This window comes from Oncorhynchus mykiss, chromosome 10 (assembly GCF_013265735.2).
Source record: "Oncorhynchus mykiss isolate Arlee chromosome 10, USDA_OmykA_1.1, whole genome shotgun sequence".
Classification (NCBI taxonomy): Eukaryota; Metazoa; Chordata; class Actinopteri; order Salmoniformes; family Salmonidae; genus Oncorhynchus; species Oncorhynchus mykiss.
Genome location: NC_048574.1, coordinates 75,077,471 through 75,097,560, shown reverse-complemented (window position 1 = coordinate 75,097,560; position 20,090 = coordinate 75,077,471). Strand labels below are relative to the sequence as shown.

Sequence of the window (20,090 nt, the reverse complement as noted above, 5' to 3'; positions counted from 1 at the left end):
ATCCTTACATAACATTATAACCACTAGGCTACCCTGCTGCCCCAATAATACACTAAATACATGTAATATAGCCTATACAGTCTGATCCTTACATAACATTCTAACCACTACCCTGCTGCCCCAATAATACACTAAATACATGTAATATAGCCTATACAGTCTGATCCTTACATAACATTCTAACCACTAGGCTACCCTGCTGCCCCAATAATACACTAAATACATGTAATATAGCCTATACAGTCTGATCCTTACATAACATTCTAACCACTACCCTGCTGCCCCAATAATACACTAAATACATGTAATATAGCCTATACAGTCTGATCCTTACATAACATTCTAACCACTACCCTGCTGCCCCAATAATACACTAAATACATGTAATATAGCCTATACAGTCTGATCCTTACATAACATTCTAACCACTACCCTGCTGCCCCAATACTACACTAAATACATGTAATATAGCCTATACAGTCTGATCCTGACATAACATTCTAACCACTACCCTGCTGCCCCAATAATACACTAAATACATGTAATATAGTCTATACAGTCTGATCCTTACATAACATTCTAACCACTACCCTGCTGCCCCAATAATACACTAAATACATGTAATATAGCCTATACAGTCTGATCCTTACATAACATTCTAACCACTACCCTGCTGCCCCAATAATACACTAAATACATGTAATATAGCCTATACAGTCTGATCCTTACATAACATTCTAACCACTACCCTGCTGCCCCAATAATACACTAAATACATGTAATATAGCCTATACAGTCTGATCCTTACATAACATTCTAACCACTACCCTGCTGCCCCAATAATACACTAAATACATGTAATATAGCCTATACAGTCTGATCCTTACATAACATTCTAACCACTACCCTGCTGCCCCAATACTACACTAAATACATGTAATATAGCCTATACAGTCTGATCCTTACATAACATTCTAACCACTAGGCTACCCTGCTGCCCCAATACTACACTAAATACATGTAATATAGCCTATACAGTCTGATCCTTACATAACATTCTAACCACTACCCTGCTGCCCCAATACTACACTAAATACATGTAATATAGCCTATACAGTCTGATCCTTACATAACATTATAACCACTACCCTGCTGCCCCAATAATACACTAAATACATGTAATATAGCCTATACAGTCTGATCCTTACATAACATTCTAACCACTAGACTACCCTGCTGCCCCAATACTACACTAAACACATGTAATATAGCCTATACAGTCTGATCCTTACATAACATTCTAACCACTACCCTGCTGCCCCAATAATACACTAAATACATGTAATATAGCCTATACAGTCTGATCCTTACATAACATTCTAACCACTACCCTGCTGCCCCAATAATACACTAAATACATGTAATATAGCCTATACAGTCTGATCCTTACATAACATTCTAACCACTACCCTGCTGCCCCAATAATACACTAAATACATGTAATATAGCCTATACAGTCTGATCCTTACATAACATTCTAACCACTAGGCTACCCTGCTGCCCCAATAATACACTAAATACATGTAATATAGCCTATACAGTCTGATCCTTACATAACATTCTAACCACTACCCTGCTGCCCCAATAATACACTAAATACATGTAATATAGCCTATACAGTCTGATCCTTACATAACATTCTAACCACTACCCTGCTGCCCCAATAATACACTAAATACATGTAATATAGCCTATACAGTCTGATCCTTACATAACATTCTAACCACTACCCTGCTGCCCCAATAATACACTAAATACATGTAATATAGCCTATACAGTCTGATCCTTACATAACATTCTAACCACTACCCTGCTGCCCCAATACTACACTAAATACATGTAATATAGCCTATACAGTCTGATCCTTACATAACATTCTAACCACTAGGCTACCCTGCTGCCCCAATACTACACTAAATACATGTAATATAGCCTATACAGTCTGATCCTTACATAACATTCTAACCACTACCCTGCTGCCCCAATACTACACTAAATACATGTAATATAGCCTATACAGTCTGATCCTTACATAACATTATAACCACTACCCTGCTGCCCCAATAATACACTAAATACATGTAATATAGCCTATACAGTCTGATCCTGACATAACATTCTAACCACTACCCTGCTGCCCCAATAATACACTAAATACATGTAATATAGCCTATACAGTCTGATCCTTACATAACATTCTAACCACTACCCTGCTGCCCCAATAATACACTAAATACATGTAATATAGCCTATACAGTCTGATCCTTACATAACATTCTAACCACTACCCTGCTGCCCCAATAATACACTAAATACATGTAATATAGCCTATACAGTCTGATCCTTACATAACATTATAACCACTACCCTGCTGCCCCAATAATACACTAAATACATGTAATATAGCCTATACAGTCTGATCCTTACATAACATTCTAACCACTAGGCTACCCTGCTGCCCCAATAATACAATAAATCCATGTAATATAGCCTATACAGTCTGATCCTTACATAACATCGTCACTCCACTTTATGAATCTTGTTGACTTGCTTAGTTTCCATTCTCTTATTGGCTCAGACATTGGGGCATAGATTCTATTGGTGGCGATATGCACACTCCTACTGGTGCCTATCACTGATTATCTAATGTTCCTGTCCAAAGGTCTTGACAAGATCAGACCGATGTTGTCTGTGTGATTAACCCATGTGTGTGTCCAGTAGCCTTCACAAGATCAGACTGATGTTGTCTGTGTGATTAACCCATGTGTGTGTCCAGTATCCTTCACTAGATCAGATATGGTTCAGACCAGTCACATCTTGTTAGTCTACCTTGCCTCATCTACACAGATTCTGCTGATGTTCTGTTTTTTACATGTCCAATGGTCAATTTGATGTTGATCCAGCTCTGTACTCACATGGGAATCCCAATCACAGCTGGATATGATGCAGCTCTGTACTCACATGGGAATCCCAATCACAGCTGGATATGATGCAGCCTGGATTCAAACCAGGTACTTCAGTGACACCTCTTGTACTGAGATGCAGTGTCTTAAATACATAAACATAAATGAAATGGCCAGCAGCATACCACCCTGCATACCACTGCAGGCTTGCTTCTGAAGCTAAGCAGGATTTGTCCTGGTCAGTCCCTGGATGGGAGACCAGATGCTGCTGGAAGTGGTATTGGAGGGCCAGTAGGAGGCACTCTTTCCTCTGGTCTAAAAAAATATCCCAATACCCCAGGGCAGTGATTGGGGACATTGCCCTGTGTAGGGTCCTGTATTTCGGATGGGATGTTAAACGGGTGTCCTGACTCTCTGAGGTCATTAAAAACCCCATGGCACTTATCATAAGAGTAGGGGTGTTAACCCTGGTGTCCTGGCTAAATTCCCAATCTGACCCTCAAACCATCACGGTCACCTAATAATCCCCAGTTTACAATTGGCTCATTCATCCCCCTCCTCTCCCCTGTAACTATTCCCCAGGTCATTGCTGCAAATGAGAATGTGTTCTCAGTCAACTTACCTGGTAAAATAACGGATAAATAAAATAAATAAATACAAATGTGTTGAATACAACTGGTGTAGACTTTACTGTGAAATGATCTGAGACCCAACGATGAAGAGTTAAAACATTATTATGTTGTTCCAAGATGGCGTAGCAGTAGGACGTGTTGTCGTGTTCCTTGTATATATCGTTTGTTTTCGTTTCGTTTTCTTCACATATCTTTAAAACTTTTTGCTGAACCTCAACTTCTTCTAAATACTCTCCTGCAACCCGCATCACCCAACGTAGCTTTTTTTCCTAAAGTATTTATATTTACTTCGGATCTGGAACCCCTCAACTGAAGCTAGCCAACTAGCAAACTAACTACCAGCTTCAGCAAAACATTGCTAGCGGTCTTCAGCTAACCGGTCAGCTAACCGGTCATCAGCTAACCTTTAGCTCGGAAAGCTCTCGCCAGTTCGAACAACGCGACTCTAACCAGAGCATAACGGACCTATCTATTATTTTATTTTTATTTTTCACCCCCGGATTCCCATCGCAAACGGAACATTTTGAGCTCCTGCGCTACAATATCCAGACCCACGACCGGTCCATTGATGTCACCGCATGAAGAGGAATAAACAGACTCCCCCCATCGCGACGTCCCCAAAGGCTAACTCTCTAGCCCTTGCTATCTCCTTGCTTGCAAATTCGGCCTGCTAACTGCTAGCTTGTTTAGCCCGGTCCGCTAACTGCTACCGTGTTTAGCACCGTCTACTAACTGTTAGCTTGTTAGCACAGGCCTGCTAACCATCTGAATCGCCGCGTCCCAAACACTCACTGAACCCATATTTACTTTCTATCCCTTTTCGATTTTTTATTTGTTTATACCTTCCGGTAACCTGCCTCACCCAATGTGATACGGAACCGCTATTATCTTTACATTTTTAGAACACACTCAAGAACCTTCAGAAGCTAACCAGCTAACTGGCTACAAGCTATTTAGTCATTGTTAGTTTTCTAACCTGGATAACACTCGCCAGTCCAGCTTCCCTGCCCCATCCACCGCTGCCCCTTGGACACTGATCACTTGGCTACATAGCTGATGCATGCTGGACTGTCCATTAATTCACGGTAATCCATTCTGCTTGTTTATGTTTTATCTGTCGGCCCCAGCCGCATTTAGGCTCTGTGTGTAGTTAATCCGACCCTCTCTGCCTAATCAATCGCCATTCTACCTGCTGTTGTTGTGCTAGCTGATTAGCTGTTGTTGTCTCACCTACTGTTTTAGCTAGCTCTCCCAATTCAACACCTGTGATTACTGTATGCCTTGCTGTATGTCTCTCTCAAATGTCAATATGCCTTGTATACTGTTGTGCAGGTTAGTTATCATTGTTTTAGTTTACAATGGAGCCCCTAGTTCCACTCTTTATACCCCTGATACCTCCTTTGTCCCACCCCCCACACATGCGGTGACCTCACCCATTACAACCAGCATGTCCAGAGATACAACCTCTCTCATCATCACCCAGTGCCTGGGCTTACCTCCGCTGTACCCGCACCCCACCATACCCCTGTCTGCGCATTATGCCCTGAATATATTCTACCATGCCCAGAAACCTGCTCCTCTTATTCTCTGTCCCCAACGCCCTAGGCGACCAGTTTTGATAGCCTTCAGCCGCACCCTCATACTACTCCTTCTCTGTTCCGCGGGTGATGTGGAGGTAAACCCAGGCCCTGCATGTCCCCAGGCACCCTCATTTGTTGACTTCTGTGATCGAAAAAGCCTTGGTTTCATGCATGTCAACATCAGAAGCCTCCTCCCTAAGTGTGTCTTACTCACTGCTCTAGCACACTCTGCTAACCCTGATGTCCTTGCCGTGTCTGAATCCTGGCTCAGGAAGGCCACCAAAAATTCTGAGATTTCCATACCCAACTATAACATCTTCCGTCAAGATAGAACTGCCAAAGGGGGAGGAGTTGCAGTCTACTGCAGAGATAGCCTGCAAAGTAATGTCATACTCTCCAGGTCCATACCCAAACAGTTCGAACTACTAATTTTGAAAATTACTCTCTCCAGAAATAAGTCTCTCACTGTTGCCGCCTGCTACCGACCCCCCTCAGCTCCCAGCTGTGCCCTGGACACCATTTGTGAATTGATCGCCCCCCATCTAGCTTCAGAGTTTGTTCTGTTAGGTGACCTAAACTGGGATATGCTTAACACCCCGGCAGTCCTACAATCTAAGCTAGATGCCCTCAATCTCACTCAAATCATCAAGGAACCCACCAGGTACAACCCTAACTCTGTAAACAAGGGCACCCTCATTGACGTCATCCTGACCAACTGGCCCTCCAAATACACCTCCGCTGTCTACAACCAGGATCTCAGCGATCACTGCCTCATTGCCTGTATCCGCTACGGAGCCGCAGTCAAACGACCACCCCTCATCACTGTCAAACGCTCCCTAAAACACTTCTGTGAGCAGGCCTTTCTAATCGACCTGGCCCGGGTATCCTGGAAGGACATTGACCTCATCCCGTCAGTTGAGGATGCCTGGTCTTTCTTTAAAAGTAACTTCCTCACCATTTTAGATAAGCATGCTCCGTTCAAAAAATGCAGAACTAAGAACAGATATAGCCCCTGGTTCACTCCAGACCTGACTGCCCTCGACCAGCACAAAAACATCCTGTGGCGGACTGCGCTAACATCGAATAGTCCCCGCGATATGCAACTGTTCAGGGAAGTCAGGAACCAATACACACAGTCAGTCAGGAAAGCTAAAGCCAACTTCTTCAGGCAGAAGTTTGCATCCTGTAGCTCCAACTCCAAAAAGTTCTGGGACACTGTGAAGTCCATGGAGAACAAGAGCACCTCCTCCCAGCTGCCCACTGCACTGAGACTAGGTAACATGGTCACCACCGATAAATCCATGATTATCGAAAACTTCAACAAGCATTTCTCAACGGCTGGCCATGCCTTCCGCCTGGCTACTCCAACCTCGGACAACAGCTCCCCCCCCCCGCAGCTACTCGCCCAAGCCTCTCCAGGTTCTCCTTTACCCAAATCCAGATAGCAGATGTCCTGAAAAAGCTGCAAAACCTGGACCCGTACAAATCAGCTGGGCTGGACAATCTGGACCCTCTATTCCTGAAACTATCCGCCGCCATTGTCGCAACCCCTATTACCAGCCTGTTCAACCTCTCTTTCATATCGTCTGAGATCCCCAAGGATTGGAAAGCTGCCGCAGTCATCCCCCTCTTCAAAGGGGGCGACACCCTGGACCCAAACTGTTACAGACCTATATCCATCCTGCCCTGCCTATCTAAGGTCTTCGAAAGCCAAGTCAACAAACAGGTCACTGACCATCTTGAATCCCACCGTACCTTCTCCGCTGTGCAATCTGGTTTCCGAGCCGGTCACGGGTGTACCTCAGCCACGCTCAAGGTACTAAACGATATCATAACCGCCATCGATAAAAGACAGTACTGTGCAGCCGTCTTCATAGACCTTGCCAAGGCTTTCGACTCTGTCAATCACCGTATTCTTATCGGCAGACTCAGTAGCCTCGGCTTTTCGGATGACTGCCTTGCCTGGTTCACCAATTACTTTGCAGACAGAGTTCAGTGTGTCAAATCGGAGGGCATGCTGTCCGGTCCTCTGGCAGTCTCTATGGGGTTGCCACAGGGTTCAATTCTCGGGCCGACTCTTTTCTCTGTATATATCAATGATGTTTCTCATGCTGCGGGCGATTCCCTGATCCACCTCTACGCAGACGACACCATTCTATATACTTCCGGCCCGTCCTTGGACACTGTGCTATCTAACCTCCAAACGAGCTTCAATGCCATACAGCACTCCTTCCGTGGCCTCCAACTGCTCTTAAACGCTAGTAAAACCAAATGCATGCTTTTCAACCGTTCGCTGCCTGCACCCGCACGCCTGACCAGCATCACCACCCTGGATGGTTCCGACCTTGAATATGTGGACATCTATAAGTACCTAGGTGTCTGGCTAGACTCTAAACTCTCCTTCCAGACCCATATCAAACATCTCCAATCGAAAATCAAATCAAGAGTCGGCTTTCTATTCCGCAACAAAGCCTCCTTCACTCACGCCGCCAAACTTACCCTAGTAAAACTGACTATCCTACCGATCCTCGACTTCGGCGACGTCATCTACAAAATTGCTTCCAACACTCTACTCAGCAAACTGGATGCAGTTTATCACAGTGCCATCCGTTTTGTCACTAAAGCACCTTATACCACCCACCACTGCGACTTGTATGCTCTAGGTCATCTACAAGTCCATGCTAGGTAAAGCTCCGCCTTATCTCAGTTCACTGGTTACGATGGCAACACCCATCCGTAGCACGCGCTCCAGCAGGTGTATCTCACTGATCATCCCTAAAGCCAACACCTCATTTGGCCGCCTTTCGTTCCAGTTCTCTGCTGCCTGTGACTGGAACGAATTGCAAAAATCGCTGAAGTTGGAGACTTTTATCTCCCTCACCAACTTCAAACATCTGCTATCTGAGCAGCTAACCGATCGCTGCAGCTGTACATAGTCTATTGGTAAATAGCCCACCCATTTTCACCTACCTCATCCCCATACTGTTTTTATTTATTTATTTTTATTTTTCTGCTCTTTTGCACACCAATATCTCTACCTGTACATAACCATCTGATCATTTATCACTCCAGTGTTAATCTGCATAATTGTAATTATTTGCCTACCTCATGCCTTTTGCACACAATGTATATATAGACTCCCCTTTTTTTCTACTGTGTTATTGACTTGTTAATTGTTTACTCCATGTGTAACTCTGTGTTGTCTGTTCACACTGCTATGCCTTATCTTGGCCAGGTCGCAGTTGCAAATGAGAACTTGTTCTCAACTAGCCTACCTGGTTAAATAAAGGTGAAATAAAAAAAATAAAAAAAAATAAAAAAATTATACCTTTTATGAGGTACATTTTCACATCTCATAGTACAGAACTCCTAACTGGTCACCTTGTAACACAGACAGTCTTTCATTCAAAACCTGTCATTCATTCATTCATTCATTCATTCATATGGATTGTAAACATCTCACCACACAACCATTGATTCAAAATATACGTTTATTGATAAATGTAATGAGAACGTTGGTTTAATCACCAAAACACAACACATTGATATATTTTTTCAATTTAGTCGTTTTAACTACCAGTTGATCCAATAGAAAACAATGCAAGATACGTGTTTCAAATGTCCCTTAGAAGTGCTGACAGTAATATACTACAGTACTATAAATTACAGTAGATTACACAGTTCACATTAGACAATACACTTAGTGAAATTACAAGATGATGTCATAATACTGCATCAACTGGTTGTTTAATGCAGCAGAATGAGGTTCTTAGAGTTCTACTGTGTCTGAACTGAGAGGAGCTTCTGAGATGGAACTCCAGCTACTGATTGATGATGGTCAGTAGAGCTTCTGAGATGGAACTCCAGCTACTGATTGATGATGGTCAGTAGAGCTTCTGAGATGGAACTCCAGCTACTGATTGATGATGGTCAGTAGAGCTTCTGAGATGGAACTCCAGCTACTGATTGATGATGGTCAGTAGAGCTTCTGAGATGGAACTCCAGCTACTGATTGATGATGGTCAGTAGATCTTCTGAGATGGAACTCCAGCTACTGATTGATGATGGTCAGTAGAGCTTCTGAGATGGAACTCCAGCTACTGATTGATGATGGTCAGTAGAGCTTCTGAGATGGAACTCCAGCTACTGATTGATGATGGTCAGTAGAGCTTCTGAGATGGAACTCCAGCTACTGATTGATGATGGTCAGTAGAGCTTCTGAGATGGAACTACAGCTACTGATTGATGATGGTCAGTAGATCTTCTGAGATGGAACTCCAGCTGCTGATTGATGATGGTCAGTAAATCTTCTGAGATGGAACTCCAGCTACTGATTGATGATGGTCAGTAGATCTTCTGAGATGGAACTCCAGCTACTGATTGATGATGGTCAGTAGAGCTTCTGAGATGGAACTCCAGCTACTGATTGATGATTGTCAGAAGAGCTTCTGAGATGGACCTCCAGCTACTGATTGATGATGGTCAGTAGATCTTCTGAGATGGAACTCCAGCTACTGATTGATGATGGTCAGTAGAGCTTCTGAGATGGAACTCCAGCTACTGATTGATGATGGTCAGTAGATCTTCTGAGATGGACCTGAATCAAATCAAATGTATTTATATAGCCCTTCGTACATCAGCTGATATCTCAGTGCTGTACAGAAACCCGGCCTAAAACCCCAAACAGCAAGCAATGCAGGTGTTGAAGCACGTTGGCTAGGAAAACTCCCTAGAAAGGCCAAAACCTAGGAAGAAACCTAGAGAGGAACCAGGCTATGAGGGGTGGCCAGTCCTCTTCTGGCTGTGCCGGGTGGAGATTATAACAGAACATGGCCAAGATGTTCAAATGTTCATAAATTACCAGCATGGTCAAATAATAGGTCTGGGACAGGTAGCACGTCTGCTGAACAGGTCAAGATTCCATAGCCGCAGGCAGAACAGTTGAAACTGGAGCAGCAGCACGGCCAGGTGGACTGGGGACAGCAAGGAGTCATCACGCCAGGTAATCCTGAGGCATGGTCCTAGGGCAACAGGTCCTCAGAGAGAGAGAAAGAGAGAAAGAAAGAGAGAATTAGAGAGAGCTTACTTAAATTCACACAGGACACCGAATAAGACAGGAGAAGTACTCCAGATATAACAAACTGACCCTAGCCCCCAACTACTGGAGGATGAGACAGGAGGGGTCAGGAGACACTGTGGCCCCATCCGATGATACCCTCAGACAGGGCCAAACAGGAAGGATATAACCCCACCCACTTTGCCAAAGCACAGCCCCCACACCACTAGAGGGATATCTTCAACCACCAACTTACCATCCTGATGTCCACATACTTTTGTTGATGTATTGTATGTACTGCAGACAGACAGACAGACAGACAGACAGACAGACAGACAGACAGACAGACAGACAGACAGACAGACAGACAGACAGACAGACAGACAGACAGACAGACAGAACTACTAGTCACCCCTCCACTCTCTCCCTGAGTCCAGGCCCCAGACATACAGAACAGCAACACCATCAGAACTATAGCAGTCTTCATTCTGAAATGACTCTGGTCTTCTTCAGAAGTAGTGCAGTAGTCTACACGGTTCAGAACTCACCTTTTTAAACACTTCTTATCACTCATATCATGAGGTTTCACATGTGTTTGGTTACATAGTGCCCAATGTTCTTCTGAGTGATAAAACAGCAAACATTAAGAGTGTTTATTTATCAGACCCACATATATAATAAATATACTATAATATACTACATTCAGGTGCTTTTAGTACTCACACATGAATCATATCCTGTTTGCAGGTCATGTGTTGTTTTGAGCCAGCAGTAAAAACACACTGACAGGACAGTTCCTCTTATGGCCACTATCATTGCTTGATATTTGGGGTTGTAGGCTGGGTTTCTGTACAGCACTTTGAGACATCAGCTGATGTAAGAAGGGCTTTATAAATAACATTGATTTGATGATTGATTTGATAGTCCTCTGAGTGGAATGGTGGGAGACAAACAGGACCCCCCCCATCTCCCATACTTTTCTTCTCTCCCCTCTCCACTTCTCTCTCTCCCCTTTTCTCCCCTCTCATCTTCCCCCGCTAATCTCCCCTCTCCTCTTCTCCCCTCTCCTCTTCTCCCCTCTCCTCTTCTCCCCCTCTCATCTCCCCCTCTCATCTTCCCCCTTCTCCCCTCTTCTCTCTCGCCTCTTCTCCACTCTCTTCTCCCCTGTCCTCTTCTCCCCCTCTCCTCTTTTCTCTCCCCTCTCCCCTTCTCCCCCCTCTCCATTTCTCCACCCTCTCCTCTTTTCCCTCTCCTCTCCTCTCCTCTCCTCACCTCTCCTCTTCATATTTTATCACTGACTATCACCAGTGATGTCATCATAACAGTAACCTGTTCCTCTCTTGGTCCAGCCCAGCCTGACCCTGACATATAGCATCAGGCCTGTTGAGTTGACTTGGGTAACAGACCTCTAGCTTCCACACCACATCCCCCCTTCAACCTGCTCTAACATGAGACCTCATCAGTACCCATTTTGGGTGCTGGTACTGTTTATATTTAGGTGCTGGAACATTAAGCTAAAATTCTATAAGAGTTGAACTCAAGAAGTAGAAGTTAGAGGTGATATTATAGGACACACTATGTGTAACTTTGCTGCTCTGTCAGCAGTTTCCTGTGGAGTTTTTTTAACATATCAGTTTGCTGTCGTGTGTTCAACCACTGATCCAAGATAAGTTGCTAAGAAGTTAATCTCACATCATTGAAGTTAGGACATAATGAGAGAGAAGTCATATAGCCTAGCAGTATTTTCCACTCTTCAGTCCACTCTTTGTGACAGCAGACTGTGGAGCCCCAGGTAGAGACAGATATGATACCTGCAGTGGTACTGATGACCCTGTTGTGGAGCACAGGTAGGATTTTGTTACACTGATATACACTTGTGACAGTTACTGAGATATGTTTTGATATTGTAAGATATATTATCATTTGCAGGGTTAGTAAAATAACATGCAACTGGAAGCAGACAGTAAAAATGTGTCTCAAAGCAGGACAATGATGTGATCACCTGTAAATGTACTTTACTGTAGTCTAACTGTCCATCTGGGGACAGGCACTAATGTCAGTTAAGTTGTGATGGTGTCATGCATCTGACTGTTGTATATTCAGTGTGTCAATGATTGATTGTATCTGTCTCTATGTAAATGAATGAGAGTATATATTATGTATTATATATTATATTGGTGTTATGTTAGAGTAGGAGAAGGGAGGGGTGTAGATGATAGAGGTCTATGAGCTGAGTCAAGATCAACAGGTTCAACACTATACGTCACTAAGAGAGAGAGAATGAGAGAGAGAGAGAGAGAGAGAATGAGAGAGAGAGAGAGAGAGAGGTGAGAAGAGAGGAGGGGTGGGGAGAGAGATTTGAGGAGGAGGAGAGAGAGAGGGTAGGGAGAGAGGAGGGTGGGGAGAGAGAAAGGGAGGGGCGATGGGAAAGGAGGGCATAGAGCAAGATAGGTGAGAGAGGAGGGTAGGGGAGAGAGATTTGAGAAGGAGAAAAGAGGGAAGGGTAGAGGAGAGAGGAGGGTAGATATGAGAGAAGGGTGGAGGAGAGAGGAGGGTAGGGGATAGAGGGTAGGGTAGAGAGAAGGGGAGGGGAGAAAGGAGGGAAGGGGAGAGTGGAGGGTAGGAGAGAGAAGGGTAGAGTAGAGACGATGGGAGGGGACGGGATAGAGAGATTTGCGTAGGAGAGAAGAGGGTAGGGGAGAGAGGAGGGTGGAGGAGAGATGGGGAATGTGTTTACACATGGGTGTTGTTGCACCATACCACTGTCATCCCCATCATATCATGAAAGGTCATGTTATGTTGATTTAACCTCTGCCTCTCTCTTCCTCTGACTCCACCCTTTCTCTCTATCTCTCTGTCTCTCTCTCCCTTTCTCCTCTGTCTCTCTCTTCCTCTGACTCCTCCCTTTCTCTCTGTCTCTCTGTCTCGCTCTCCCTTTCTCCTCTGTCTCTCTCTTTCTCCTCAGATCTCCAGGCTCAAAGTGTCAGTCCACCAGGTAGGTAGAGAATAAATCTACAGTGATTATAGCAGTTCAATATTAGTAAACTTTATTATACCACATGAAGAAAGTCATGTGTCCATACAAACCATTCTAAAACCCAATAACAAGTAGTGTTTTATGGAACTACTAATACTTGACATATTATATATTATATTGGTCTGATGTTAGAGAGGGAGAAGGGGGGTGTAGATTATAGAGGTCTGTTACCAAGGCAACAGGTCTGATGCTATCTGTCAGGAAGAGAGAGAGAGAAACAGAGAGAGAGAGAGAGAGAAGGCGTGGAGAGAAAGTGAGATGTCAACAGAGATAGGGCTGACAGACTAACATGTTGCCAACTGAATATCTTGTCTTTACTGACTTCTCACCGGTGATGTCATCATAACCAGCAACCTTTTCCACTCTTGGTCCGGCTCAGCTTGACCCCTGACCTCTGAAATTAATGATTTAAAAAATGATTTTTTTTTTTTTTAATTAGATTTAATCTCATCTGCAAAGAGAGTTATACATTTGCATTGAAGGGGAATGTACACTACATGACCAAGAGTATGTGGACACCTGCTCATCTAACATCTCATTCCAAAATCATGGGCATTAATATGGAGTTGGTCCCCCTTTGGTTCTATAACAGCCTCCACTCTTCTGGGAAGGCTTTCCACTAGATGATGGAACATTGCTGCGGGGACTTGCTTCCATTCAGCCACAACAGCATTAGTGAGGTTGGGCGATTAGGCCTGGCTCAGTCGACGTTTCAACTCATCCCTAAAGGTATTCAATGGGGTTTAGGTCAGGGCTCTGTGAAGGCCAGTAAAGTTCTTCCACATCGATCTCAACAAACTATTTCTGTATGGACCTCGCTTTGTGTACAGGGGCGTTGTCATGCTGAAACAGGAAAGGGCCTTCCCCAAACTGTTGCCACAAAGTTGGAAACACAGAATTGTCTAGAATGTCATTGTATGCTGTAGCGTTTAGATTTCCCTTCAATGAAACTAAGGGGCCTAACACGATCCATTAAAAACAACCCCAGACCATTATTCCTCCTCCACCAAACTTTACAGTTGGCACTATGCTTTGGGGTAGGTAGCGTTCTCCTGGCATCTGCCAAAGCCAGGTTTGTGGTACGGACTGCCAGATGGTGAAACGTGATTCAACACTCCAGAGAAAGTGTTTCCACTCCAGCAGACGCTTGGCATTGCACATGGTGATCTTAGGCTTGTATGCTGCTGCTCTGCTGTAGAAACCCATTTCATGAAGCTCCAGACGAACAGTTCTTGTGCTGAAGTTTCTTCCAGAGGAAGTTTGGAATTCAGAAGTGAGTGTTGCAACCGAGGACAGATGATTTTTACACGCGACAAACTTCAGCACTCGTGGTCCCGTTCTGTGAGTTTGTGTGAGCTACCACTTCGAGGCTAAGCCACTGCTGCTCCTAGACGTTTCCACGTCACAATAACAGCACTTACAGTTGACCGGGGCAGCTAAAGCAGGGTGGAAATTAGACCAACAGACTTGTTGGAAAGGTAGCATACTATGATGGCGACGTGTTGATTGTCACTGAGTTCTTCAGTAAGGCCATTCTACTGCCAATGTTTGTCTATGGAGATTGCATGGCGGTGTGCTCGATTTTATTCACAGGTCATGAAGGGGTGTGCCTGAAATAGCCACATCCACTCATTTGAAGGGGTGTCCACATACTTTTGTACATACTGTAAGGTGTATCTGGGTCGGCCCGTCCTCCACCACCCCAACCCAACACATCCCACTCAGCTTTAGGGTTTTAGTGAAACATTCACTATTGGTTCCAGGTGTGTTAGGTCAAGGACAGAGTGACAACACACAGGACAGCAGACCCCCAGGACTGAACAACCCAACAGCTGTTGAAAACAGGAAGTGGTCATGTTTTTTATACAGAATCCTTTTGTCCTACAGTTGTCCATATAAGGCATCCCGACCTCATAAACGTTGACCAGTAAATCACATCTAGTGATACATAACGAGACATTTCTGCCGTCCATTGTGACATTGTTGGAGGATAACCAACCCTCCAATTCATTAGAATACATTTCTCAGCCTCTATAAATGCTTGGTTACACAGTTTCTTCTGATAACTGTCTCCGGTATCAACATTTCCAAGCCAACAAATACAGGGAGAAAAGAGAATCTGTAGAGATGCTGAGATAAAAGAGCATCCTCTTTACCAGAATTCAGACAGAATTCACAAGACCACAACATACACAGATATGTCCCCTTTTGTGGATGGGGGGGGGGGGGGGGGGGCTCTTTAAGCAACCACAAGGCTGGGAGAGAGAGATAGTTCTTACTCACTGACAAACTGAGGAGGAGACAGGGGAGGAGGGAGAGAGAGAGAGATAGGAGAGAGAGATAGTTCTTACTCACTGACAGACTGAGGAGGAGACAGGGGAGAAGGGAGGGAGAGATAGTTCTTACTAACAGACTGAGTTGGTAGAAGGAGACAGGGGAGGAGAGAGAGAGACTCACATTTAAATCAACTGAATATATTTGTATCACTGACTTCTCACCAGTGATGTCATCATAACCAGTAACCTTTTCCTCTCTTGGCCCAGCCCAGCCTGACCCTGACATATAGCATCAGGCCTGTTGAGTTGACTTGGGTAACAGACCTCTAGCTTCTACACCACATCCCCCCTTCTCCTGCTCTAACATGAGACCTCATCAGTACTCATTTTGGGTGCTGGTACTGTTTCTATTTAGGTGCTGGAACATTAAGTCAATATTCTATAAGAGGTGAACTCAAGCAGTAGAAAGTTAGAGGTGATGTTATAGGACACACTATGTGAAACATTGCTGCTCTGTCAGCAGTTTCCTGTGGTTTTTTTAACATATCAGTTTGCTGTAGTGTGTTCAACCCCTGATCCAAGATAAGTTGCTAAGAAGTTCATCTCACATCATTGAAGTTAGGACATAATGAGAGAGAAGTCATATAGCCTAGCAGTATTTTCCACACATCAGTCCTCTCTTCATGACAGTAACCCCAGTTAGAGACAGATATGATACCTGCAGTGGTACTGATGACCCTGTTGTGGAGCACAGGTAGGATTTTGTTATGTTGATATAGAACGAGAGGGAGGAGAGAGGAAGGGTGGGGAGGGCAGAGGACGGGAGGGGACAGAGGAGGGTAGGTGAGAGAGGAGGTAGAGGAGGGAGGAGGGTAAGGGAGAGAAAAGGAGAGGGGAGAGAGAGAATTGTGGAGGAGAGATAAAAAGAGAGAAGGGGGGGAGAGAGAAGGGGAGGGGAGAGAGAGAATTGTCGAGGAGAGAGAAAGAGAGAGAAGGGGAGGGAAGAGAGAGGGGAGGGAAGAGAGAAATTGTAAGGGAAGGGCTCCACTAGGGCCCTCTCAGCCAGCCGGCTCCACTAGGGCCCTCTCAGCCAGGCTGCTCCACTAGGGCCCTCTCAGCCAGCATGCTCCACTAGGGCCCTCTCAGCCAGCCGGCTCCACTAGGGCCCTCTCAGCCAGCCGGCTCCACTAGGGCCCTCTCAGCCAGCCTGCTCCACTAGGGCCCTCTCAGCCAGAATGCTCCACTAGGGCCCTCTCAGCCAGAATGCTCCACTAGGGCCCTCTCAGCCAGCTGGCTCCACTTGGGCCCTCTCAGCCAGCCGGCTCCACAAGGGCCCTCTCAGCCAGCCTGCTCCATTAGGGCCCTCTCAGCCAGCCGGCACCACTAGGGCCCTCTCAGTCAGCTGGCTCCACTAGGGCCCTCTCAGTCAGCTGGCTCCACTAGGGCCCTCTCAGTCAGCTGGCTCCACAGGGCCCTCTCAGTCAGCTGGCTCCTCTAGGGCCCTCTCAGCCACCTGGCTCCACTAGGGACCTCTCAGCCAGCTGGTGTGTGTAGGAGAGCGTGAGCTGTGTGTACAAAAAGTAGAAGTACAAATGTCAAGGGAAATGAACTAAAGTGATAAATCTAGTCCTAGGTTTTATTTACTGTGGTGTTTGTTCTCCACTGGTTACCCTGTTCTCATCACAACAGGTCACACATTCTGCTGACATGATTACACACTGTGGTATTTCACCTAACAGATACAGGAGCTTGTCAATATTATATTTGTTTTCAAATTATTTTGGGTGCCTTGTAATATGAGAGAAATATATGTCTCCTATATCGACGTACATTTGGCAGGAGGTTAGGAAGTGCAGCTCAGTTTCCACCTCATTTTGTGAGTAGTGGGCACAGAGCCTGTCTTCTCTCTGCCTATGATGACCTCTCTCAATAGCAAGGCCATGCTCACATTGTCTCTGCATTGTCCATTTTTTTCTCTGTTTTCTATCAATCACAGTGGTCAGATAGTCTGCCACCGTGTCCTGTCTGTTATGAATGTACATCAGATGGCAACAAGATCCTATTGTACAGCGATTACCTTAGGTAACATGAATACAAAGCCAGCGGGAGGTGGTGGGAAAAGGATGGGAGGCCAAAAGTCCATGTAACCAATAGAGAGTCAGAGTCCCAAGTGTGGGAACAAACATAGTTTGTAAAGAAAGTTTGTAGTCAACAAAGTCTGCAGGAGTCATGAGGCAAATAGCAAAATAGCAAAATGTGCAATAAAAAAATGCAGTCTATAACGATCAAGTTCAGAGTCAAATCAAATCAAATGTTAATGGTCACATGCGCCGAAAACAACAGTTTCCTTACAGTGAAATGTTTACTTACGAGCCCCTAACCGAGAGTGCAGTTAAACAAATACAGAGAAGAATAAGAGACAAAAGTAACAAGTAATTAAAGAGCAGCAGTGAAAAATAACAGTATTTACAGGGGTGTCGGTACAGAGTCAGTGTGAGGGGGTGTCGGTACAGCGTCAGTGTGAGGGGGCACCGGTTAGAGTCAGTGTGAGGGGGCACCGGTTAGAGTCAGTGTGAGGGGGCACCGGTTAGAGTCAGTGTGTGGGGGCACCGGATAGAGTCAGTGTGTGGGGGGCACCGGTTAGAGTCAGTGTGAGGGGGCACCGGTTAGAGTCAGTGAGTGGGGGCACCGGTTAGAGTCAGTGTGTGGGGGGCACCGGTTAGAGTCAGTGTGAGGGGGCATCGGTTAGAGTCAGTGTGTGGGGGCACCGGTTAGAGTCAGTGTGTGGGGGCACCGGTTAGAGTCAGTGTGTATGGGGCACCAGTTAGAGTCAGTGTGTGGGGGCACCGGTTAGAGTCAGTGTGTGGGGGCACCGGTTAGAGTCAGTGTGTGGGGGCACCGGTTAGTTGAGGTAGTATGAACATCGAGGTAAAGTTAAGTGACTGCAGTGCCTTGCGAAAGTATTCGGCCCCCTTGAACTTTGCGACCTTTTGCCACATTTCAGGCTTCAAACATAAAGATATAAAACTGTATTTTTTTGTGAAGAATCAACAACAAGTGGGACACAATCATGAAGTGGAACGACATTTATTGGATATTTCAAACTTTTTTAACAAATCAAAAACGGAAAAATTGGGCATGCAAAATTATTCAGCCCCCTTAAGTTAATACTTTGTAGCGCCACCTTTTGCTGCGATTACAGCTGTAAGTCGCTTGGGGTATGTCTCTATCAGTTTTGCACATCGAGAGACTGACATTTTTCCCATTCCTCCTTGCAAAACAGCTCGAGCTCAGTGAGGTTGGATGGAGAGCATTTGTGAACAGCAGTTTTCAGTTCTTTCCACAGATTCTCGATTGGATTCAGGTCTGGACTTTGACTTGGCCATTCTAACACCTGGATATGTTTATTTTTGAACCATTCCATTGTAGATTTTGCTTTATGTTTTGGATCATTGTCTTGTTGGAAGACAAATCTCCGTCCCAGTCTCAGGTCTTTTGCAGACTCCATCAGGTTTTCTTCCAGAATGGTCCTGTATTTGGCTCCATCCATCTTCCCATCAATTTTAACCATCTTCCCTGTCCCTGATGAAGAAAAGCAGGCCCAAACCATGATGCTGCCACCACCATGTTTGACAGTGGAGATGGTGTGTTCAGGGTGATGCGCTGTGTTGCTTTTACGCCAAACATAACGTTTTGCATTGTTGCCAAAAAGTTACATTTTGGTTTCATCTGACCAGAGCAGCTTCCCATATGTTTGGTGTGTCTCCCAGGTGGCTTGTGGCAAACTTTAAACGACACTTTTTATGGATATCTTTAAGAAATGGCTTTCTTCTTGCCACTCTTCCATTAAGGCCAGATTTGTGCAATATACAACTGATTGTTGTCCTATGGACAGAGTCTCCCACCTCAGCTGTAGATCTCTGCAGTTCATCCAGAGTGATCATGGGCCTCTTGGCTGCATCTCTGATCAGTCTTCTCCTTGTATGAGCTGAAAGTTTAGAGGGACGGCCAGGTCTTGGTAGATTTGCAGTGGTCTGATACTCCTTCCATTTCAATATTATCGCTTGCACAGTGCTCCTTGGGATGTTTAAAGCTTGGGAAATATTTTTGTATCCAAATCCGGCTTTAAACTTCTTCACAACAGTATCTCGGACCTGCCTAGTGTGTTCCTTGTTCTTCATGATGCTCTCTGCGCTTTTAACGGACCTCTGAGACTATCACAGTGCAGGTGCATTTATACGGAGACTTGATTACACACAGGTGGATTGTATTTATCATCATTAGTCATTTAGGTCAACATTGGATCATTCAAAGATCCTCACTGAACTTCTGGAGAGAGTTTGCTGCACTGAAAGTAAAGGGGCTGAATAATTTTGCACGCCCAATTTTTCAGTTTTTGATTTGTTAAAAAAGTTTGAAATATCCAATAAATGTCGTTCCACTTCATGATTGTGTCCCACTTGTTGTTGATTCTTCACAAAAAAATACAGTTTTATATCTTTATGTTTGAAGCCTGAAATGTGGCAAAAGGTCGCAAAGTTCAAGG

At 44.8% G+C, this 20,090-nt stretch overlaps 1 protein-coding gene across 1 annotated transcript in view; it reads left to right on the top strand.

Annotated features, from left to right (window-relative positions):
* The first annotated feature begins 11,884 nt into the window (after positions 1–11,884).
* LOC110516473 (CD5 antigen-like) overlaps positions 11,885–20,090 on the top strand; it is a 49,947-nt gene continuing 41,741 nt past the window's right edge. Inside the window, exons 1-2 of the mRNA XM_036933980.1 lie at positions 11,885–12,078; positions 13,197–13,226. Of these exons, the coding sequence (XP_036789875.1) occupies positions 12,036–12,078; positions 13,197–13,226 (73 nt within the window). The 5' untranslated portion in view covers positions 11,885–12,035. The remainder of the gene's footprint in view (positions 12,079–13,196; positions 13,227–20,090) is intronic.